Genomic DNA, 25,569 nt, shown 5'->3' with positions numbered 1-25,569 from the left:
CAGAAAAGATTTACAAGGATGTTGCCAGGATTGGAGGATTTGAGCTACAGGGAGAGGCTGAACAGGCTGGGGCTGTTTTCCCTGGAGCGTCGGAGGCTGAGGGATGACCTTATAGAGGTTTACAAAGTTATGAGGGGCATGGATAGGATAAAGAGACAAAATGTTTTCCCTGGGATTGGGGAGCCCAGAACTAGAGGGCACAGGTTTAGGGTGAGAGGGGAAATATATAAAAGAGACCTAAGGGCAACTTTTTCATGCAGAGGGTGGTACGTGCATGGAATGAGCTGCCAGAGGATGTGGTGGAGGCTGGTACAATTGCAACATTTAAGAGGCATTTGGATGGATGTATGAATCGGAAGGGTTTGGAGGGATGTGGGCCAGATGCTGGCAGGTGGGACTAGATTGGGTTGGGATATCTGGTCGGCATGGACAGGTTGGACCGAAGGGTCTGTTTCTATGCAGTACATCTCTATGACTTTTGATCCCTTTAATCCTAAGAACCAAATCTTTCTTTCACAGCTTTCTTAAAAGTCTTCAACGTTTTGGCCTCAATAGTTTCCTGTGGCAGAGAATTCCCCAGGCTCAGTATGCTCTGAGTAAGGAATTTTCTCTTCACCACTGTGCAAAGAGGTCTACTCACTAACCTTGCACTGTGATTCTGGTTCTGGACATTGTTAATATCCTTCCTGCATTCACCCTGTGTAATCCTGTTAGAATTTTATAGGTTTCTATGAGATCCCTCTCTCATTCTTCTCAATTCTAGTGAATACAGTCCTAACTCCAGATCCAGTCTCTTCCTGTACGTCAGTCCCAACAACCCAGGAATCACTCTGCTAAACTTGTGGCACTCCTTCAATAGTCAGACATCCTTCCTCAGATAAGGAAACCAGTATCACACACAATCATTAGACGTGCCTCACCAAAGTCCTGTATAATTGCAGTAAGACATCCCTCTTCCTGTACTCGAATCCTCTTGCTATGAAGGCCAACATACCATTTGCCTTCTTCACTGTCTGCTGACCTGTATGCTTACTTTCAGTGAATGGTGTACAAGGACTCCCAGGTATTATTGCATCAATCTTTTTACTAATCTATTCCCATTCAGATAATAATTTGTGTGCCTACTTTTGCTACCAAAGGGGTAACCTCATGTTTAACCACATCGTACTGCATCTGCCATGTATTTGCCCAATTATTTAACTTGTCCAAATCACAGAGAAGATTCACTGTATCCTTCTCACAGTCCACCCACCCACCTAAAGAGCATGTCAAGGAGCCTAGTAAAATTGAAGTTTGTGTAAATCAGGGGAAAAACTCTGCAGTGAGTTGGAATCATACCTTGCGCGAGGGATAATAATTGTGTAATCTGAATCCATTGAAGAAGGAGTTCTTCAAAATAGTATCAAAGGCTCAAATATCGTGAATTACTTCCTGCATGATCTTCCCCCCACAATAAGGTCAAAAGTAGAGATGTTTGCTGATGATTGCACAATATTCAGTTCTATTCACAGTCCTCCGAATAATGAAGCTGCTCCATGGCCATTTACAGGAAAATCCAGATAACTTCAATTTCTCCACCACCCGTACACTGTGACTGTAGCATGTATCACAAGATGCAGTGCAGCACGTTGCCATGGCCTCTATCCTAGTGAACTCCAAATCTATCATCTCCAAGATGTGCAATGGAAATGTTGCCCACATCCACGTTCCCCTGCTAGTTTCACACCACCTGTTTCGAACATATTTCTTCAATGTCACTGGGTCAAAATTCTGTAATTCCCATCCTGGTCTGTTCTCTCCGTCTTCAACTAATCTCAGTCTGACACAAGGTGTGCATACATGCCTGCAGACAGATAATAGCTTTCTCTCCCAATATGAGAGATTCTATACAACATGTTTCAGGTCATTTTACAATTTCATCCTTGGGACATGTTAAAGTTAAAGATGGGATGCAAATACAAGTTTTTGCTGTAATTCAACATCCTAATAAATATGGAAGCGTACTTGAAAAATCTGGGACTGCAATCGTAGAATTTCATCCATGTCCTTCTGCTGCTTCAGTTGCGTCATGATTTTTTGCTGCCAAGGGTCTTGTTTCGGTTTGATCTAATCAACAGAACACAGCAGGATTACTGATCTGAAAACAAACTGCACCAAACAGCTGTAGCAAATCTGGATAATCTGATCCATTGCCCGTGAGCAGGATTTAAAACAGTGTCCATAATGCTGGGGGAGAAGCAGGCCATCCAGTTTATTCCTCCATTCAGTACGATCATGGCTGATTAACCATTTCCATGCCATAATTCCCAAAGTGAGAATGTAACTTTTAAATGTTCTGCGACTTACATGTGAAAGAACTGAAACCAACATGGTCATTCTAAAAGATGAGAGACATAACAAACAATCCAGATCTTTTTCAATATATAATTTCAGTTACATCACACTGTAAACTTTTGCTATAAATTCTGTGTCTTGCGATCTTATACTCCACAACCATCTGTTGAAGGAGCAGCGCTCTGAAAGGTAGTGCTTCCAAATAAGCCTGGTTGATTATAACCTGGTGTTGTGTGATTTTTAACTTAGCCAAAGCTAGGCAGATTGTCCAACTCCCCTAAAATCTCACCAACTTGGTTTCTTCATTCCAAATGTGAACTCTGACCCACATCCTGCATGATGAACAACAGAGACTTGCTGTCTCTATCAGTCTCTTTCTCAGATTTTTCATTTCTTTCCCTTCACATGAAGGATAAAGAAGCTAAGAATAGCGCTGGACTGCTTCCCAGACAGTGAGATGTCCACTTAAAGGACAGAGTACAGTAGATACAAAAGGGGGATTCTTTGCCATTCTAAAAGTTAAATTGGGGATATTATCTGCATTTTAATAGTTTAAGCTGCCCACTGAAATAATGGTTTGCCAATGTTGTTTATAGCTTATTGTTATGTTAAAAATCTTAAAACTTAAAACTTCTTGCATGATCCTTTTAGTTACTCACTGTAAACTATTTTTAAATGTTATTACTCATTGGAGATTATAGAACATAGACCATAGAACATAGAAAAATACAGCACAGAACAGACCCTTTGGCCCACAATGTTGTGCCGAGGATTAATCCTAATGTAAAATAAAATAACTTCACCTACGCATCCCTCAATTCACTGCTTCCATGTGCACGTCCAGCAGTCGCTTAAATGTCCCTCATGACTCTGCTTCCACCACCACCGCTGGCAACGCATTCCATGCATTCACAACTCTCTGCATAAAGAACCTTCCTCTGACGTTCCCTCTATACCTTTCTCCTAATATTTTAAAACTATGATCCCTCGTGCCAGTCAATCTTGCCCTGGGGAAAAGTCTCTGGCTATTGACTCTATCCATTCCTCTCATTATCTCGATCAGGTCACCTCTCTTCCTCCTTCTCTCCAGAGAGAAAAGGCCGAGCTTAGTCAACCTCTCTTCATAAGGCAGGCCCTTCAGTCCAGGTAAACCTTTTTTGCACCCTCTCCAAAGCCTTTGTATCTTTCCTATAGTAGGGCGACCAGAACTGGACACAATACTCCAAGTGTGGTCTCGCCAGGGACTTGTAGAGCTGTAGCAAAACCTCGCGGCTCTTAAACTTGATCCCCTTGTTAATGAAAGCCAAAACACCATGCGCTTTCTTAACAATCCTATCCACTTGGGTGGCAACTTTAAGGGATTCTACATACTTGAACACCAAGATCCCTCTGTTCCTCCACACTGCCAAGAATCCTGTCTTTAATCCTATATTCAGCATTCAAGTTCGATCTTCCAAAATGCATCACTTCGCATTTATCCAGGTTGAACTCCATTTGCCATTTCTCAGCCCAGCTCTGCATCCTGTCTATGTCATGCTGCAGCCTGCAATAGCCCTCGATACTATCAACGATACCTCCAACCTTTGTGTCATCTGCAAATTTATTAACCCACCCCTCAACCTCCTCATCCAAGTCATTTATAAAAACTACAAAGAGCAGAGGCCCAAGAATAGAGCCCTGTGGGACCCCATTCAACACTGACCTCCAGGCAGAATACTATCCATCCACAACCACTCTCTGCCTTCTGTCAGCCAACCAATTCTGAATCCAGACAGCCAAATCTCCCTGTATCCCATTCTTCCTGACTTTATGAATGAGTTATTTTATATTACCTCTTATATTACCATTTAAGAGAATGAATGTGTTTTTATTTTCCAAAGAAAACATTCCAATAATTATATTGAAGGGCAGTACGGTGGCTCAGTGGTTAGCACTGCTGCTGCTTCACAGTGCCAGGGACCTGGGTTCAGCTCCACCCTCAGACGACTGTCTGTGTGGAGCTTGCACATTTTCCCTTTGCCTGAGTGGGTTTCCTCCAGGTGCTCGTTTCCTTCCACAGTCCAAAGATGTGCAAGTTAGGTGGATTGGCCTTGCTAAATTGTCCATAGTGTCCAGGGACGTGCAGATTAGGTGGGTTAGCCATGGGAAATTCAGGGATATGGTCTCAGTGGGATGCTCTTCAGAGGGTCAGTGTGGACTTGAAGGGATGAATGGCCTGCTTCTACACTGTAGGGATTCTGTGAGGTGGACTGGCCATGTTAAATTGCTCATTATGTTCAGGGATGTACAGGCTACATGGATTGGCCATGCTAAATGTGTGGTTAAGCGGATAGAGTAGGGCTGAGACTGGGTGGGATGCTGTTCAGAGGGTTGGTGTAGACTCAATGGACCAAATGGCCTGTTTTCATGCTGTAGGGATTCTACAAAGTATTGTACTTGACTTGCTTATAATTTACCCATTTTCTTTGTTATATTTCAGTAGATAACTATGTAAAATGATTGTTTGAAATGGTCTTTTACTAATTGTCAGCGTAGTGCTGGAAAAGCACAGCAGATTGAACAGAATCCGAGGAGCAGGAGAATCGACTTTTCGGGCATAAGCCCTTCATGACCTTATGCCGGAAACGGTGAATTCCATGCTCCTTGGATGCTGCCTGACCTGTTGTGCTTTTCCAGCATTACACTCTCGACTCTGAGCTCCAGCATCTGCAGTCCTCACTTTCTTGTTACTAATTTTGTCCAGCAGACTGGATGCACAGCCAGAATAAAAAATAAGTAAACGCTGCAGAGAAAATGTTAAATAAAAGCAAAATATTGTCGAAGCTGGAAATCTGGAATAAAAATAGAAAATGCTGCAGCAACGCAACAGGTCTGGCAGTATCTATAGAGACAGAAATGGAGTCAATATTTTGAGTCCGTTGATTCTTTTTCAGTTCCAAAGAATAAACTTTGGACTCAAAAATGTTAATGCTGTTTCTCGGGTATTTTCTATTCTTATTACCGAGAAACAGATTGGTTATTTTCATCTTTTAAATTAAATACTTTTGTAATGTGTTACGGACCAGACCTCCTCAAAGTATTTTATGAACATAGCCCAGACCCTAACGTTTTCTTATTTCTAAGATAGTTATGAAATACTGTGTTCCAGATGCAATGCAACTGGTCAAATGACTCAACGTTAAACAAAACACAATTTCTTTTAACACGATAGTTAAAATGCAAACAAAAGAAAGAGGAATTTAGAATAACTTAACCAATGGAAAACTTAATCGAATAATAGATACAGTACTTATTACTAATTAACTGTTCCAATATAGTAACATCCCATAAACACACCCCTTGGCAAAAAGGCAAATTCAAACATAGATTCTCACATGCAGTTCTCTAATCCAGGAGGGAAAAAAAAATCAAGTGAAATTTCAGAGAATGAAGCAGCCAGAACACATTCACAGAAGCTTCCAACTCTTCTGAGACCTCAAGAGCTTCTGCTTAAAACTAAGCCTAAAATCTAAAAAAGGATTAAAAAGCCTAGGGGGTATGTGAGAGCTGGCCACGCCCAAACTGCTTCCATTGTTCCAAAGAAACCTAAGGCCACACAAATTATTTACCTTATTAGAGACAAGATCCTTACAACTTCTCTTCAAAAAAACAAGACAAAATAACTTCATAAAGAGACAGCATCATTACAAATGCTCATGGCGGCAAAAGAGAGGTTTGATGTATTCATATAAATGGCCTGGATTCAGAAATTCAATGGTAAGTAGTTAAATTTGCAGATGATGCCAAATTAGGTATTGGTGTGGAATTGGTGTTCAATAAGATAATCAACTGCTTCTGCCTCTTGGGTTAGGCATCATAGTATTCAGCCAATACTTGTTATGATGCTGATTGAGGGATTCTTCCCTGCTCTACTTGGTTATTGTGTCATGGACAGTTAGATGGGGCCTTGGTTTAACACATCATCTAAAAGATGGAAACTCTAATGGTGCTGTTTTCCCTCAGTACTGCACTGGAGTATCAGCCTTGCATTTTACTGGCTGAAGCAAGTTTCCCTCCAGGCATCACGCCATCCCTGACGTGGAGCTAGAGAGTTGTTCAAAAATCTTGAACTCTCTTCCCAATTGCACTGTAGGTCTACCTTCAACCATGGACTGCAGCCTTTCAAGAAGGCAGCTCACCACCACCTTCTGCAAGTCAATTAGGGAGACAGACAATAAATGCTGGCCAAGCCAGTCACCCATGTCTCATAAATGATTGTTTTTTTAAAAGCTCTGGAATAGAATTGAATGCAGGACCTTTGGGGTGGGCTCAATAATGCAACTGTATAATTGTTTTGTCAGATCATACAGTGAATCCTGAGTCAATTTCAGGGCCTTAGTTAATAGAAAAGACATGAAGTACTAAAGGCAGTATAGGGAGCTCCAAGGTCAAGACCATAGTGTCAGGGTCTGAGTTACTAAGTTAACCTGGAGGTGTTGAGACTTTATAACCTGATTTTTTTTTACATTTAACCTATTTTTCTAATCAACCTATTCAGAGATGTTATTACAAACCTCTGGAGCAGTTGGGACGTGAACCCAGACCTCGCAGACCAGGGATAGGGACACTATCACTGCACCACTAAAGGATCTATAAACAATCAATGGTAGCTTCATAGTTGCCAATACTGAGATTAGCCTTATATTCCAGATTGATGTATTGAATTCAATCTGGACCAGTTGCGATGGTGAACATCCCAGTGCATTGACCTGGGTCTCGGGAATACTGGATCAGTGGTGCTGGGAGAGCACAGCAATTCAGGCAGCATCCACTTTATCTTGGGAATACTGGTCCAGTGACATTACCACTACTTTACTGGATCCCCAATAATAAAACAGAAAGGTACATGAAAATGGTGTTTGTAGTTAACTGTTAAAGGTGTTGATAACTGTTATTATTATCAACTTCAGAGGCATTCACACAAGTAAGAGGTAATTTTAGAACTGATACAAGTATTTTTTTATATATAAAGAATGATTGACATGTGGAATAACAGAAATAAAAATCCTAAACTGGTTAATGCCATTTAGGGACTCTTTCCATAGGCGAAGCAAAACTGACAGAATCCTTGTTCATGGATGTCTTGTGATCTTGAAATATCATGTCAACATATTCATTATCTTTCACAAAATATAATACATAATATTATAATATATAAATAATATATAAATAACGTTTCACTCTCAGAATGTGGTAGGCTTAAATCGGAGGCTGTTTATTATGAGACTGATTCTAGATGATGCCACTAAAAGAAACATTCTCTCAGTATCTAAACTGTCAAGCTCTCTTCAAATCTTCCATATTTCAATAAAAGCACATCTTATTCCTTTAATCTGTAAAGAATACTGGCCCAAGCTACTCAAATGATTCACATAAGACAGCCCTTTCTTCCCAGGAGCCCACGTACTGAATCTGAACAGACTCTATGTACCTTTATAAATGGAATCCAATTTGCTTCTTTCTTCAGGGCCATATTTGGACCTTTTATTCCCCAGTGTTCTGTTCTGGACTCAAAAGCATCATAAACTGGAAAAGTCTTCATTGTTTCTTCATTGCTAAATATGCCCCTGAATTTCTGATTCACCTGAAAATGAATGTTGGATCAAATAATTTACAGCAAATATTTCATTATGGAGAAAGCTTAGCTAATTGATAAACAGCAAACAATAGAGGAAGTATTATATATATAAAGGTTACAACAGTGTGTCATAGGTTCCTAACACATGCTTTTGTGACCATCTCTGGCACAAACTATATTCCCACGTCGCTAACTTTGTTCATTTCTCCTGCTACTCTCGGAGACTGACATATGTTCCCCAAACCATTGGTGATCTATTTGACCCTAGCCTAAGTTCCTGCTCCCTTATCATCTCCAATACCAAGAGTAGACTACTTCCACCTCTATAAACTGCCCCTCTCCACCATGTTTCAGCCTGTACGCACTGAAATCCTCAGCTATGTCCCTGTTTGTTCTAGACTCAACAATTTTAATGCTCTCCTAGTGGGCCTGCCATATCCTACCCTCTGTAAAAATGGGGTCTTCCAAATTTTTGCTGCCCAAACCTTAACTTGCACCAAACAGTCCCCTTGCTTATTGATCTCTACTGCCTCCTGGTCGTGCAATGCCATCAGTGTTTTAAAATCTGTCTATGGTCATGCCCCTCCTATCTCAGTAACTTCCACTTGTCCTGTAAACAACCCAGCATATCCACCTTCCCTATATCCACTCACCCCATATCCACCTGGCCCATGTCTACCTGCCCTATAACCGACCGGTCGATATCTATTCGAGTTATGTGTGTTGCACATGCCAGATTCTGCTCCACCAATGGCAGCTATGTCTGCAGTTGCCTAAGCTCAAACCTAGGGAATTCCCTCCCAAATCTCCCAGTTTCTCCCCTCGATCACTCTTCAAGTTGATCCTTAAAACTTATTCCACTGATCAGGTTTCTCTGCAAATATCTCATGTGGGTCCATGCCAAATTCTATCATGATAATTCCCTCAGAAGGATGTTCTATCTCAATCGTGCTACCTGTTTGAAGAACAAAATGACTGCTTTTTTTCCCCAGTGCTAAGGTATGTTGACTTAGAGTCATAGGGATGTACAGCACGGAAACTTCTGAAGGAAAACAGAAAAGTGATACAATGCGTGTGAATGTTTAATGACTATTATACTTGCTCACGGAGGAGCCAGACCAAGAAGCAGGGTGGAGTGTTCACAATGAAGGCGGTGTTTCTATGCCGTTGTGAAAATGTCCCAACTGAGAATCTAGAACTGCCCACCTCCAAATATAGAACCATCCATTTTTCAGGGTGGCTGGGGAATTGGAGTTGGTTCCAAATTGCACATCCATAGTCAATGGAGACTGCTATTTGAGGCAGTAACTGCTGTCAGTCACATCTGATTCCCACCAACCAAGATGTGGATTAGATCTGGAGCAACTCTAAAATTTGTGGAATTGTTCAGTTGGTTGGAGGATCCTTTTGGATGTGCTCCTGGGACACTTTTGGGGAGGTCAGGTGCTCTTTAGGAGCTCTTTTGGAAGAGGTAAGATACTTACTGGGATTGTTAAATGTCGGCATGAATGTGAGTAAGAAGTATTTAAACTATTGGAACTGGCAACAGAAGTAGTCAAAGGTGTCAAAAGGAACCATTAACAAATGCTGTAGAAAAGAAATACAAAAAGAAACCATCAACAGATCTTTCAAAGGAGGTGTGAAGCTGTTGAGGTATTGAAGACTCCTGGACTTTAAATAATTAATAAAAGGAGTTTTCAGTGTTAGAAAACAAAAATGATCTTTCATTCTGCCAGGTTGAAATAAGGCTGTACGCTCTCATTGCTGGATTAGTGTTAAATGTCTAATTTCACAACTGTCCATAATCAAAGTGGGGCACCGCTCAGTTCACAGTTTGATTGAGAGTTCCATGTGGCCATTGACTCTTTGAAGTGGGACTACAAATTCCAGTGTTTGCTTTCTTAAGAGATTAAAGGATGTTAAATATAGTGAAAGGATTTTATTTGATTAAAAGTACTTCTTAAAACCGTGAATCCTTCAATAGATACCAAATCCAGCATGAGTCCTGAGGTCTGCCTGTGATGGATACTAAGTGAGTTGGCATGGTCATGTATTAGGTCAAAGAATTGTAGGTGGGTTGCACATGTTGGTAAGAGGTAGCACTAAGTTAACGTAAGAGTAAGAAAAGGCCATGGGCTATGGGTGGAGGATTACTGGGTAACATAAAGCATATGAAGGTCAAATAGGGGTGGGTAGAAGAGCATAGATTGGCACAAATAGGGCTTGGGGAGTGTGTGACAAGTTGTAAGGGAGTTGTGGAGGTTGATGAACTTCTTTTATTCTGTTCCCTTAATTCTTGTGAAAATACTGGTGCACTGAGGCAGGTTGTCCTCTTAGCCTCTGTACTGTCTCAAGCATCTCCCACCATAACTCCCACGTTCACCTCCCCACATTCTCCATTCCTGTAAACATCAAACCAACCTGAAAGAGCACTGATAGGTTTTGCAAAGCCAGAAATTATGCCAGCTCTGCTCTCCAACCCAGGAATAAATATTCGGCCTCAGAATTTTGTCAAAGGAAGAGACAATTCTCAAATTCTCTGCAGTATTCTTAAGTCTGCCTACGGAAGGAATGTCCTGATTTAAAGAGGTAAATAGCAGGGAATATATATTATAAATAGAGAGCTAACCCTTAATGTAACAAGGAACACGGTAGTTACTTCTGATAAGAAGACAAGCTACAAACTTGAGGTCTCCAGAAGTGTAATCAATGTTGGGATGCAGGAATCTATTGAATCATCAATTATGTCACACCACAAACTTGAAAGATTAAAAATACCTACCCCAAGGAACTCCTGCAGAGATGTCCAGGGACTGAAATGATTGACCTCCATAAACTTCAGCTGTCATCTGTCAGCCCATTCTGTTAACCTGACCATGTCAATGAAATAGAGAACCTTGGAGCTGAAGTAGGCCATTTGGCCCTTCGAGCCTGCTCAGCCATTCAATAGAATCATGGCTGTTCCTCTATCTTAATGCCATATTCCAACTTTCCCCAATACCCCATGATGCCTTTAGCATCTAGAACTTTATCCATCTCCTTTTTGAAAATATTCAGTGATTTGGGATCCACAGTCTTCTGTTGTAGAGAATTCCACAAACTTCGTACCCTTTGAGTGAAGAAACCTTTCTTCATCCTCGTCTTAAATGGCCTAAACTGCATCCTGAGACTGTCTCCAGCAGTGTTAGAATTTCATACATTTCAATCAGATTGCCTCTCATCCTTCTAACCTCTAGAGAATACACACCCAGTCAAATCCATCTCTCCTCATAGTATCGACCTGCAACCTTGGTACCAGCCCAGCACTTCATTCTAGGCGTGGTCTCACCAATGCCCCCTATAAATACAGTAAGACAACCCCACTTCTGAAATCAAACCTTCTTGCAATGAAGGCCAATATATAATTGGCCTTCCTAATTTCTTGTTGTATTGTGTCCAAGGATACCCAGATCCCTTTGTAGATCCATACTTCCCAATATATCCCCAGTTAAATAATAGGCTTTCTGTTTTTCGCATCAAAGTGTATAATATCACATTTAACCATATTGTACTGCATGTGCCATGCGTTTGCCCACTCGCTCAATTTGTTCAAAATCACTTCAAAGCCTCCTTGCATTCCCCTCACAACTCCCAATCCTACCCAGTTTTGTGTCATTAGGGAACTTGGAAATATTACTTTTATAGTTCTTTTATCCACATTGTTTATAGATATCATGAATAGCTGGGGCCCAAGCACCCGATCTGTGCAGTACCCCACTTGTCATTGCCTGCCACTCAGAAAAAGATCCATTTTTTTCTCACCAGGGAGCTTTGAGAAACTTGAATACAGTATATGAGAATGTGATTACCAGTGTGAATAGCTCCATTTCATTAGCAGTGTTTTTGATATCATCCACATCATATTCAATGCCAAAGTGACAAAGAAGGTACTGAAGCTGAGGTTTAAACTCTTCAATGTTCAGCTTGTGTACAGGAAGACAAAGGTTAACTTCAAAATCAAACACGTCTGCAACAAAGAGAAATCATTGCAATAGTTTATTCATTGTTCGGTTTTTCATAGGGTAAAACAATTGGCAGCTTTTACTCTTTGAGGCTGCTGACATCATTGTACAGGTACTCAGACAGTCGCTGAAACATTTAGCACTGAAGAAGCCTATTTAGCCAATTATGTCTGGTGCTGACTCTTCAAAAGAGCACTTGTGTTCAGATCCATACCCTTACCATTTGCCCATAACAGTGTAAGTTCCTCATCTTCAAGAGCTTAACCAATTTACTTTTTAAAAAATATTCACCTGGTCAGGTTCCACCAACTTTGCAGATGAAATGTTTCCAATCCTGATGACTCAGTGGGAAGTGTGTTGGAAGGTACTGAACCAGCTTTGCTAGTGTCCAACTATTAAAGACATGGCTTTTGGAGGACACACACCCATTCTCTATTTGGTCATGATCCCTGAATACTCCCTAGCAGCTGGATTAGAGAAACCTATCATTTTTAAATAGAGTCATAGAGTCACACAGCATAGAAACAGACCCAATGATCTAACTCGTCATGCCAATCAAGTTTCCCAAATTAAACTAGTCCCATTTGCCAGTATTTGGGCCCATATCCCTCTAAACCTTTCCTATTCATGTACCTGTCCAAATGCCTTCTACATGTTGTAATTGTACCCGCATCTACCACTTCTTCTGGCAGTTAATTCCATGTATAAACCACCCTCTGCATGAAAAAGTTGACCCTCAGGTCCCTTTAAATCTTTCTCCTCTCACTTTAAAATTATGCCCTCTAGTCTTGAACTCCACTTTGCCATTCACCTTATCTATGCCCCTCATGATTTTATAAAGCTCTATAAGGTCATCCCTCAACCTCCTATGCTCTAGTGAAAAAAGCCCTAGCTTATCCAGCCTCTCCCAATAATTCAAGCCCTCAAGTCCTGGTAACATCCTTGTAAGTCTCTTCTTCACCCTCTCCAATTTGACAATATCTTTCCTATAGGAGTGCAACCAGAACTGTATATAGTACTCCAAAAGCAGCCTCACCAACATCCTGTACAACTTCAACATGATGTCCCAAATCCTAAATTCAATTGAAACAGTGGTCCTTTTGAAAGCGATGAGGGAGTCCGGTATAAATATTGCTCAATTTCTTTTCTTCTTTCAGGGTGCCCCTGCCTGTCAGTGTTTATTGCCCATTCTACTGGCCCTGTAGAATGTGGTGGTGAGCTGCCTTCTCAAACCACGAAAGGTCTTGTGGGTAAACAGACACTAACATTGCTGCTTTGGAAGGGAGCGCTGGAATTTTGACCCAGCAACATTGAAAGAATGGTGATATATTTCAAAGTCAGGACAATGAGTGGTTAGGAGTGGAACTTGCAGATGGTAGTGCTGCCAGGTATCTGTTCCCCTGTCCTTCTGGAAGGAAGTGGTTATGAGTTTGGAAGGAGCTGTTAAAGGGGCAGTGATAAGTTATTACAATGCATCTTCAGATGCTACACATTGTTGCAACTGAATGTCAGTTGTGAAGAGTTGAATGTGCAAGTTTGCGATTGAGGTATCAATCAAGCAGGTGCTTTGTTCTGGATGGTGTCAGGCATCTTGAGTGTGTTGGAGCTGCACACATCCAGACGCATATTCCATCACACTCCTAACTTGTGTCTTGTAGAAGGTAGACAAGCACTGGAACTATTCACTGCAGAATTCCCAGCCTCTGGCCTGTTCTGTTGGCCACAGTATCTGTATAGCTGCTTCAGTTCAGTTTCTGGTCAATGATAACAATGAATTGTGGGGAATTCAGTGATGGTAATATTATTGCATTTCAAGGAGTGATAGTTAATTCTCTCTTATTGGAGCTTGTCACTGTGTAGTGCAAATGTAAAGCCACATATCAAACCAACCTGAATATTGCCCAGGATTTGCTACATATGGATATGGACAGCTTCAGTATCTGAGGAGCTGCAATTGGTGCAGACATCAGCGAACATTCCTACTTCTTACCTTTTGAAGGAAGGTCATTAATGAATCATCTGAAGATATTTGGGCCTAGGACACTACCCTGAGGAGCTCCTGTAGAAATGTCCTGGAGCTGAGATAACTGATTTCCAACAACTACAATCATCTTCCTATGTGCCAGAAATGATTCCAACCAAAAGAGAGTTTTTATCCTGATTCCCATTGACTCCAGTTTTGCTTGGGCTTCTTCATGCTACACCAGGTCAAATGCAGCAAGATATCAAGCGCAGTGATTCTCACCTCACATTGTCCCAAGCTGTAGATCTATAATCAGGACACTACATTGTAATATGGAAGTTTCACAACATGTTTAAATTCTACTTCACCTTTACCTTCCAAGCCTGTGACAGTGGAGTATTTGTTGAAGATCGAGACGGTATGGGCTCCAGCTGATGATAAGAGAATAGAAGTTTTTCCTGCAATGATTCCCATAAATGATCAGGTTAAAGCACATTACACATTACAGCTACCAAGTGATAGCACTAACTCTGAAACCTATATGAAACCACTAAATTGAAATACACCACACATTACAGCTTCCAAATGACTGTAAACTGCACATTTCAAATTACAACATTACGTACAGTACAATGATAACCTTGTGATATACAGACTTATAGAGTACACAACACAGGAAAAAAGTAATTATCAAAGTTGTTGAAAATTGTTAATTATTTCTGAGCATGTCCATTAATTCTTATTGTGAATATTCAACAACCTTAACCAACATTTATGAAACTACTACCCTTGCTAATTGATTTTTTTCTAACTCTGAGATCATCTGAGCAGAAGCAAGATCTCAGCATTCTGTTGTGATCTCAGTGAAAGGACTCCATCATCAATGTCTCCAATATTGGAGATTTAATGCACATTTTGTGACGAGATCCCTATATTGTTCTCCAACTCCCCAGCATTAATGACTCAGCTCCCCGAAAAGAGACGTCAATGTTCAACAGGAAATGGGAAATAAGTGGGACATTTCATGTGGAAATCACTAGGGGCCTGTCAGGGGGAGTTAAGTCAGCAGTTGAAAGCTGCAGCAGGAAAAGATGCAGAGGGAAAAAGTAGAGAGCATCAGTCTGGTGATTAGAGGGAGGCATTGTGGGACGGGTCAACAGTTCAAAAGGTGAGAGGATTTTCAACCTGGAAGAAGACACATTTCCAGTTTGTGGCTGAATACCTCACAGCAGCTGGACGAGAGGTGTGAAGGTAAACTGTCCATTCACAATTTTCTTGAGTACAAGTATAGAAGTATCCAAGAGATCAAAGGGACTTATTCAAAAAGTATAGTTGATACATATCTGAATGAGAATTGGAGGAAAAGTAATAGATGCTGCAATGTGAATTTATAGACCTCAGCAAAATGATAGTACAACTGGCCCCATGATTTGATAAGTTTATCAGTTAAAAGATATAGAATCTAGAGAAGAAAAGAATCCCTTGACAGAGATAAAACATGCCAAGGAACTTGATAGCATCATAAATTAAAATTATTAGCAAGTGCCATAAACAGCCACTATGGCAGACTGGTCAAAGAAATAGGTTTTAAGGAGCATCATAAAGAAGTACAGAGAGGTTGGGAAACCGAGTGGCTTTGGGAGGGGATGCTCAAGAGGCTGAAATGAATAAGTGCCAATGACTTGGAGTTATTTTGCAGCAAGAGGGGTTTAAAGAAGTTGGAAGAGGTGAGGCCTTGAAGTAATTGTAAAAATGGATGAGAGTTTTAAAATTAAGATGTTGTTTCAGATGAGGAAGATGGGGACAGTTGGGTAAATGAGACTTATGGACAACAGAGTTACAGATTTATAGAGTATAAAGTGTAGAAGGCTGATCACCACCACATTGGAATAGTCAAGTTTAAAGATGACAAGGTCATGAAAAATGGCAGAGACAGAAAATGTGGAAGCTATGGGCCAGTTAGCTTAACATTGATCACAGGGAAAACGATAGAAGCTGTTATTGAAAACCTCAAAAACGTCAAGGTAATCAAGCAGAATCAACATGGTTTTGTGCAAGGGAAATCATGTGTAAGCAATTTTCTGGAGTTCTTTCAGGCAGACATAATTATGAGTTGTACATAAAGGGGAACTGGTTAATATACTGTATTTAGATTTCTAGAAGGCATTGGTTTTTTTAGTTTTTATTCATTCAGGGCATGTCAGCTCTGCTGGCAGGGCCAACATTTATTATTAATCAGTAACAGCCCTCGAGAAGGTGGGAATGAGTTGCCTTCTTGACCGATTTGGTGCAGATAGATCCACAATTCTGTTAGATTTTGACCCAGTGACACTGAAGGAATGGTAAAATATTTCCAAATCAGAACGGTAATTGGTTTGGAGATGAAATATCTGCTAGGCAAAAATGGGGACTGCAGATGCTGGAAATCAAAGTCTAGATTAAGCGGTGCTGGAAAAGCACAGCATGTCAGGCAGCATCCGAGGAGCAGGAAAATCGATGTTTCGGGCAAAAGCCCTATGTCAGGAATGAAATATCTGCTGCCCTTGTCCTTCTAGATAGTTTAGAAGCTGCTGTCTTCAGAGCTTGGTGAATTTCTGTAGATGAGACACTGTGCTGCTACTAAGCCTCAGTGGCAGAGGGGCTGAATGTGGATACCAATCACATGGGCTGCTTTGTCCTGGACAGCGTCAAACATCTTGACAGTTGCTGGAGCTGCATAATCCAGGCAAGTGAGGAGTATCCTATTACACTCCTGACTTATGCCTGGTAGACTGGGAATTCAGGAGGTGAGTTCCTCACTGCAAGACTCCCAGCTTCTGACCTGCTGTCGAAACCACTGTAAATCAAAGGCTAGGCCAGTTCAGCTCATTACTAATTTCCAGTATGTTGATACAGGAGGACTGAGGGATGGTAATGTCATTGGACACCAAGGACAAATCATTGCCTGACATTTGTGTGGCATGAATGTTACTTGCCATTAATCGAACCAAGCCTGGACATTGTCCAAGTTGTCAAAGTTTTCTTGCATTTGGACTGCTTCAGTATCTGAGAAGTTGCGAATGGTGCTGATCATTGTGCAATCATTGGCAAATATCCCCACTTCTGACTTTATGATGTCAGGAAGGTCACTGATGAAGCAGCTGAAGATGGTTGGGCCTAGGACACAACCCTGAGGAACTCCTGTAGAGATTTCCTGGAGCTGAGTTGACTGGTCTCCAATAACCATGACCATTTACCTATGTGCTGGGTATTGAATCAGACCAATGGAGTGATTTGTCCCTGATTCCCATTGACTGCAATTGTGCTGGAACTGGTTAATGCTACAACCCTTGGTCAAATTCATTCCCCTTTCCTTGCCACAGGACCTGACTCTCTGCTTCTTCCACTCTACATCAGACTCCCACTCTCCCCGCCTCATTTCAGACCTGATTCCTCCCACTCAGACCGACCTACCTAAACACTGACACAAAAACAGAAAATGCTGGAAAAGCTCAGCAAATCTGGAGTATCTGTGAAGAGAAATCAGAAACAAAAGCTCCCTCCTTAACAGCATTGTGAGTGTACTGACACCAAATCGACTGCAGCAGTTCAAGACCAGCTTCTCATGTTAGTTTAGCCAGGGAGGCCCGCATTTCCTGAATGATTTGGTTTAAAGTGGGAGATTGCAGAGCTCTGAAATGCAGAAAGGTCGAGGTATCCCAGTGCATTAATCATGAAGGGTTAGAATGCAGACAAAGCCAATTACTGGGAAAACTAAGAAAAAGTTATAATTTCTCACAAAGGGACCTGAATACAAAAACAACGCTCTGCTTCAGTCATAGCAGGTACAAGTGAAATCACAGCTGATTTAGTTGAGTAGAGTAGTTTTTATTTGTCATTTCGACCATAAATAACTGATACAGTAAAACGAGACAGCGTTCCTCCAGGACAGAGGGTGCTACATGGACAGCATAAACTACACAATCGTACACGGCATAAAGTGCATAAGAAGTGCAAAACATGCAAGTTATAGAGTAACTTATAGATAAATTATAGATATTTTTCGAGCAGCAATTTGAAGTTGTGCCAAGAATTTCAGATGGGAAAGAGTCCGATCATACTGTGTTAAGGAGCCTGATGGCTTGGGGGAAGAAACTGTTGCACAGTCTGGCCGTGAGAGACTGAACTCTCCCGTATCTTCTGCCAAATGGCAGGAGGGAAAAGAGTTAGAGTGAGGGGTGTGTGGCACCTTCCACAATGCTCTTAGCCTTTCGGGTGCAACATGTGGTGTAAATGTTTGTAATGGAGGGATTTAAAATCAAAGATTCAATTTAACATTTTTTTTAATAGCTTGCTCCAGCTCTTTTCATGGCTTATGAATCTGCAAATCATCTGCTTCAAAAGATGCACTTCCTTTTCCTGCTCTTACCTTAGACATGTACTACTTCACATCTATCTGTGCTGAACTCCAGCCACCCCTATCAGCCCAGGTGGAACATTCTCCCCCTGCCTTTTTTTTAAATCGGTGATACAAGTTGTTGGGGCACACCGTCCCATCCCATGTTCTCAACAAACAACACTCACCACATCCCCACACCCCAATCACTTCTTCTAGTTTGCTCCAATTTGCAAACGTCAGTATTGGTCTCTTAATTCCTAAATATAGGTTACCAAAAATAGTAAAATTTACTTAGTAATGAGTGGCCCAAATGGAAATTCTCATGGAACACAGGAGCAGGAGTAGGCCTGTCAATGCTTTGAGATCCTTTTCTAGAGTATGCCTCAATGCCATTTTCCAGCATTTTCTCCTATCCCTTGATGTCATTGGTACCTAGAAATCTATTCATTCCTATCTTGAAAATACTCAATGAGGAAGAGATCTCCAATGATTTACTAATATCTGAGTGGAAAAATTCCTCCAATACAGTCCTAAATGGCTTGCCCATTATTTTGAAACTACTTTCCCTGTTCCAAATCTCCCCCAGCTCTGGTAAGCATCCTTTCTGCGTTTATCTTGTTGAGGTCTTAAGAAGTTTGTCAGTTTTAGTGGGATGACCTCATTCTTCTGAACTCCAGCGAATAAAAGCCCCAGTCTGCTCAATCCCACTGTGTAGGCCAGTCCCATCATCCCAGGAATTAATCTCATGCAGTCCTTGTAAGAAAGTATATCTTTCCTTAGACCGGAGACCCAAAACTGTGCATAAAACTCCAGAAGTGGTCTCACCATGGTTCTATATCATTGAAGTTAGACATCTTCACTCCAGCATTCAAACCCTTTTGTGATAAAGGTCAACATTTGCCTTCTTAACTGCTTGCTACCTCTGCATGTTAACTTTCAACATGTTAACCTTATAGACAAGGACACCAATACTTCCCAATTATCATTTAAGAATTAGTCTGCAGCTCTGTTACTTCCGAAGTGGTTAACCCCACAATCATCAACATTACATTTCAACAGCTACTCACCATACCTCTCTAGTCTGAGGTAAGAAGTGGTCTTCTAACTAAGACTATCTTTCTCTTAAAGGTGCAACTTATATTTATAATTTCACAGTCAGTTCTGATGAATGATGGCTGTTTGAACATGAGTGTTGCAGGCTCCCTACCTTCTTTGTGTAGGCTTCTTCGTACATTTGATTCCTTACCAGCTGATCCAGAGACACTGGAGAAAGCTGTACTGGGACGAGTAGGAGTACGTAAGGAGGAGAGCAATGTTATGGTGCTGCCTTTATCTTCATCATCTGCTTCAGAAAGCTTCTCAGATGCTGCCTCAATATTGTGAGACATAGGCAGGTACTGTAACACCTGCAATATTAGGGGAATTAGAGTCTTTAAGCTGTGTGTCTGTTCATTTATTAAATAATGCCCCAACATTTCTACAAAAATGACTTAAAGGCATTGAATTGCATTCTCATTTTCACATAATCATTCTTCAAAAGCCATGGGCGTCTGGAGATCGCATGTGATGGGAATGAGGATGACAGAAGTGGCTCCCTAATCAGACAGTGGGCAGCTCTAGTGTCATGACAATGCCATTGGGCAAGGTCGACACCACAGAGGCTGCAGGTCTATTTTCAACTTCTGCCAATTCATTGCCTCTGTGGTGTTGACCTTGCCCAGTGGCATTGCATTGACAGAAGTTGAATACAGATCTGAACCCTCCTTTCTCTGAGGCACAGTCTTACATGTGGTCATTCAGTTGAGAAGTGTCCAATACTGGAATAGACATGTAAGCAAACTGCACATTAGTTCATGGATTGTTATGTTCTTTGCAAAAGGACAGCACGGACACAATGAAAAGGCCAAGCAGTGTCAAGGATGAAGGATCAGGAAGAGACCATCAGGATCCCGAGTAGACATGGTGTAGGTGACACAGCTCCACAGCAATGTGAGGAGACACCAAGAGGTGGAGAACTTAGAATCAGACCATTCGGTTCAGGTTGGTAATGAGCTGGATTTCTTTCTGGATTGAGTGTTTGTTGTCTTCAAGAATTCTTGTTACTTGAAAAACCTGTTCATCTTTGCTCAATCACCCCACCTAAATTTCTTTTTGCTTTCACTCTTTCTCTTTCCTTATGGAAGTTGCTGGACTGAGAGTCATCGTTAGACATGATCATCTAACCAAATGCAATAATAGCTAACTGCCTCTCACCAATTCCTTCAAACTTCAACTGTTTGGTGCCTCCCTCTACTCATTCCCACCTCTCCAGGACCAGCTATCTCTCGCAACATGTCCTTTTGGAAGATGCTTTCAATGTATTGGTCACCAACCTTTCATCAGTTACCTTCTGGACTAGGAAAATGGGAGGCCTCAGTGTAAGGAGGCTCCCACTGCCTCAGCCCCCTTTACATCACTGTTCTTTCTAAGAGATTCCAACTCCTCACAATAGCAACCAGAAATTCCTGGAGCTGACATGGAATCTGTCAGGGCAGTTGATTGGATTACATGGGTATAAGGCACAGAACAAGGCCATTCAGTCCAAATAGTCCATATCAACTTTATGTTCCATTCTTTATCCTCCCATCTTTCCCCATTTACATTTAAAAACGTAGAATCATAGAATGACTACACCACAGAAAGAGCCCATTGCATCTGTGCTGGCTTTCTTCAAGAACAATTCTCCAACGGCACTTCCCTATCTTTTCCTCATTGACCTGAAAATGCTTCCTCTTCAAATAATAATCCAATTCTCTTGCCAAGAATGAATCTTACCCTTAGTAGTGCATTCTGGAATCTCTGCACTTACTGTGTAAAAGATGTTTTTCCTCAGACCCCACCACTGCTTTTGCCAACTACCTTAAATCCGTGCCTCTGGTTTAGCCCAATCTACCCTTAGAAACATTAGCAGAATACAGATCTTAGGGGTCTGTGATGCTGACACAACTAAAGCAGAAGTAAAAGAGGTTAGTTTAAGGACTTTAATTTCATTTCAAAACCTTCTAGATAGTTTACTGAATTATCTCAGAAATTATAAACTATGTGTATACATTTTTATTGTTGAGAAATTCTTTTAGTATAAACATTGTAAATAAATGCATAAAGGTAAATCAAGTTGAAACATTTTTCAAAATGCACCTGGAAAGAATGCAAGTACTGTGTAGTGGAATAGACATTACGTCCTCTTTTGTGATCTTACCCTTAAATAGTCATGGATAGTTGTCAGAGAGTGCAAATGACACACCAGCCACTGAAGGTAGATAATCACATCTTCTTGGGTCACAGACTTACTGGCGCTCCCTGTATCTGTTAAAAAATGTTCTCTAGCTGCTGAAAGCCTTCGAGCTCTCTGAACAGCGTCATCATACTCCTTCATAATATGAGAAATTTGTTTCTAGAAAGTTGAGAAAATAAAAACTAAGACAATAGCTTTCAGGATGACTGCAGCAAATGGCAAGGCAGCCCAGTTTACACCAATAACTACAAGCACCAGAAATACTAGCGCCAGAAAGTGTAAGCTCTGACAACCCAAAGTCAATGATTTCCTCATAAGCTCCAAACTGGATCTTCATGTTGCTGCCAGGAAAATTTGATCTGTTGTACCACAATATTTTCTACCAATTTAAAAATTCTGCATAGAATACCAACCATGAGGTTTTGTGCACTACTTCACCTGACTGTGGATCAGTTTCCTAGATATTATTATAGTTGAAAATTGCACCTCTTGTAACACATTTACATCAGTTGTTAACTGTTAATGAGTCAATGAGTAACTAAGCAATCTGTTTAGAAGTGACTTTAATATCTAGACCATAATAATATCTAGACATAATAATAGTCGGATCTGAAGGTTCAGTCTAGATCTTGAAAAAGTGAAATTTCTTGAGGATCATGACGGAAGTTACCAGCAAAAGCCAGACTTTGCCACATTCAAATATATTTGGTGCTCAAGGCCACATGAGCTTGACTGATGTGTCTACTGCTGGTTGGCAAGGAACAAAGAAAGCATTGAAGAAAAGGCAACACAGAAGAGAGACTCAGACTGATTTCTATTGACAAGGTTATGACTTATGAGGGAAGGCAGGAAAGACTTGGGCTTCTCATTCGGTAAAGAAGATATCCAACAGTTCTCTTAGAGCTGCACAACAAAATTACTTTAAATTAAATGGTGAGAACAGAACAAATAGACACAAATTCAAATTAGTGAAGGTAACTTTAGGATTGATGTCAGCAGAATTTTCTACAAAAGAAGAAGCATCTACATTTGGAATTTACTTTGGGGCAAATTTGTTGGACTAAAACCTCAGAAAATGTTTTAAGAAATAAACATATGCAGCAATACAAGGATGGCAGAGAGTGGCTCTGGTTGGATGAATTAAGATAGTCAAATTACTTGATTAATCAATAAGTATCTTGCCATCCTGGGAGGAAAATTAGCCACTGATCAAAACAAAAGTGGCCTCTATTCCAATGCAGACTGGAGTCTCCTATTTTTGACAGAGGGAAACAGAGGTAACTGCAAACCACCTCCGCTATGCTATGTGTACTCAGTAAATCAAACTTTAAAGTGCTGCTAAATTGGGGGATTGCTATATCACCCTTTACTCTCAAATGAATAATTTATGTTATCAACAATGGGGTGATAAACATGATCATGGGGTGTTCATGCTATCAAGTAAAATTTGCACATTTTTGAAAGAAAGCATTTTGTCGTGCATTAGAGATAAGCTAAAGAGTTTCATAGCTAAGACATTATTTTTGAAGCACTGTTATGCAATGTCATTTTCACTAGCAATGCTCAAGGTAGCTTGGTGTGGTTAGCACTACTGCCTCACAGCACCAGGCACCTAAGTTCAATTTCAGCCTTGAATGACTGTGTGTGTAAAGTTAAAAATCACACAATTAAATTTTGGTTATTATTTATTTAAGATTTAATTGTATATCAATGTTTGTACTTGAGATTTTTGTTTATTTTTGTAAACTTGTAAAAATGTTAAATTTCCAATAAAAATATCTATTAAAAAAAAAAATCACACAACACCAGGTTATAGCCCAAAAGGTTTATTTGGAAGCACTAGCTTTCGGAGCGCTGCTCCTTCATCAGGTGGTTGTGGTGGCCTGATGAAGGAGCAGTACTCTGAGAGCTAGTGCTTCCAAATAAACCTGTTGGACTATAACCTGGTGTTGTGTGATTTTTAACTTTGTACACCCCAGTCCAAGACTGGCGTCTCCAGATCACGTCTGCGTGGAGTTTCCATGTTCTCCCTGTGTCTGTGTGGGTTTCAGGTGGGTGCTCCACTTTCCTCCCACAGTCCAAAGATGTGTAGATTAGGTCTTGCTAAATGTGGGGTTACAAGGACAGGGTTGGGGGCTGGGGCTAGATGAGATGCTCTTCAGAGGATTGGTGCAGACTTGATGGGCCAAATAACCTCTTTCTGCACTGTCAGGATTCTATGAATAAATCATTCACTACCAAAGTAATTATTTAATGTTCTTACTTAAGAACTTCTACCACTCAGAATATGCTATAGCGTCGGTTCTGCTATAACATGTGTTTCTTCAACACGAATTGGCTATAATGTGATTGAAAAATTTATACAATTATTTGTAGAATGCGAACTTTCCTGACTTGTGTTGGATACAATGCAATTCTGGTCCCATTGGTTTAGGTGGTGCTGCTATTATGCGATTTTGTTACACTACGGGGTTGTAAGTGAACAGAACTATCGCATCATATCAGAACCGACTGATACTGTGTAGAGACTGTCTACACTGCTACTGAATATGTTCAAAGTTTGCAATTTGTGGTTTACCTTATATAGTGGATAAATTTGTTCACTGATGTTTGTATGCTGACAAAATCGTTTCCATCTGAGCATGTGCAGATATTTGCATTGCACTAACTGGTGGATCCGATCTGTGAAAAACTGAAGCAAGAATGATATGTGATGAAAACAATAGCAGTTGATTTAAACATGCAGGTTATGCAATGGAATAAAGCTGACCAAATTTAGGTTGCTCAGTACTGGTTAACTCAATATACTTTACTGTTTCACTGAATGATGCGTCAGATCATGATTTCACTACTGGAAAAAGTGAAAATCTCTGACAAAAGTAATTTTCTTTTCAGTTAATCCAATTCATAAGCTTGCAACCTCTCTGATGAAATACGGGACAGTTTTACAGCAGTAATGTCAATATTCAGACTACGTAAGACAGTGGTTACGCTATTGGACAATTATTCCATACTCTGGATTAATGATTCAGGAATATGAGTTCAAATGAAACCTAGGGGCTAATTTATCAATATTAAGTAAAATCTGGGATGAAGACGAGGCTACTATTTGAAACAATTTCAATCATATTAGGTGTATTTTAAATTAGATTGTAACATTTTATGTCAGGATACCTCCTGATTAATGCCCAGGCTAGATAATGGTTGAGTTGTCATGGAGACCAAAGAGAAAAGAGTGATGTGTGGGAGGCTTATGAGTTGGCATAAAGGCTATGGAGATGATTTGGATGAAGGTCCATGGGAGATGGTAGACTAGCATGGGTATGAGTCGCCACTGAGATGGATTGCTGGGCATAGAGAGGCACAAGACCCATGCCAGATGGTTACAGGGTACTACTTCGTCACAAAAGATATGAGTGGCCACTGGTGGGTATGGGGCATAAATTGGCATGGATATAGCATGAGGAGGGAAGGGGAAAGAGAAGGGATGATGTTTTCTGCTTTAATCTTTGTTTTTAAACTTTAAACACAGTGCTGAAACCCCAAATCAGGCCTTCTGTCCAACCAACTCAGGAATGGGATGGCCTCTTACGCTCTTCCCTGGCTGTCCAGTTTGATTCCCAATCCAAGCCAAGCCCATGGAGTGAAAGTCAGAAGTTATTTACAAAGGTTGGGTTCACAGAGCTGAGGTTTCACCTGACTGCAATTAACTCCTGAACAGAGATCATGGCCTATGTTAAAGTATTGACGGGTTACAGGTACCCATTGACTGTACCACAGACACAGAAGGAACTTTCAGCAAGGAAACAGAGAGGTTTGGGAAAACACTTTATATTATTTATATATCAAAAATAACCTGATGGAGGAGAAGAGGTAAACTATCAGCTGTGTACTCCTGCTGTAGACAGCTCTCCAGCTCTCTCTGCATAACATCTGCCTGAATTAAAAGTGGTTTTGCTTCAGCCACCTATGAAAAGAAAGAAAAAAACTGTAATTTAATCA

The 25,569-nt window shown here is 40.7% G+C and overlaps 1 protein-coding gene across 1 annotated transcript in view; it reads right to left on the bottom strand.

Moving 5' to 3' along the window:
• The window catches only part of ccdc162 (coiled-coil domain containing 162), a 176,647-nt gene that overhangs the window by 135,247 nt on the left and 15,831 nt on the right, over nucleotides 1-25,569 (bottom strand). The window contains exons 4-11 of the mRNA XM_087982991.1: nucleotides 25,424-25,534; nucleotides 24,146-24,259; nucleotides 21,532-21,726; nucleotides 19,501-19,699; nucleotides 14,290-14,373; nucleotides 11,800-11,957; nucleotides 7,805-7,957; nucleotides 2,005-2,106 (exon numbers count right to left, since the gene is read on the bottom strand). Of these exons, the coding sequence (XP_087839117.1) occupies nucleotides 2,005-2,106; nucleotides 7,805-7,957; nucleotides 11,800-11,957; nucleotides 14,290-14,373; nucleotides 19,501-19,699; nucleotides 21,532-21,726; nucleotides 24,146-24,259; nucleotides 25,424-25,534 (1,116 nt within the window). The remainder of the gene's footprint in view (nucleotides 1-2,004; nucleotides 2,107-7,804; nucleotides 7,958-11,799; nucleotides 11,958-14,289; nucleotides 14,374-19,500; nucleotides 19,700-21,531; nucleotides 21,727-24,145; nucleotides 24,260-25,423; nucleotides 25,535-25,569) is intronic.

This window comes from Chiloscyllium plagiosum, unplaced genomic scaffold (assembly GCF_037043375.1).
Source record: "Chiloscyllium plagiosum isolate Xiang-an unplaced genomic scaffold, Cpla_swu_hap1 HiC_scaffold_3, whole genome shotgun sequence".
NCBI lineage: Eukaryota > Metazoa > Chordata > Chondrichthyes > Orectolobiformes > Hemiscylliidae > Chiloscyllium > Chiloscyllium plagiosum.
Note: the sequence above shows the minus strand (reverse complement) of the source record. Positions and strands in the feature narration are given on the sequence as shown.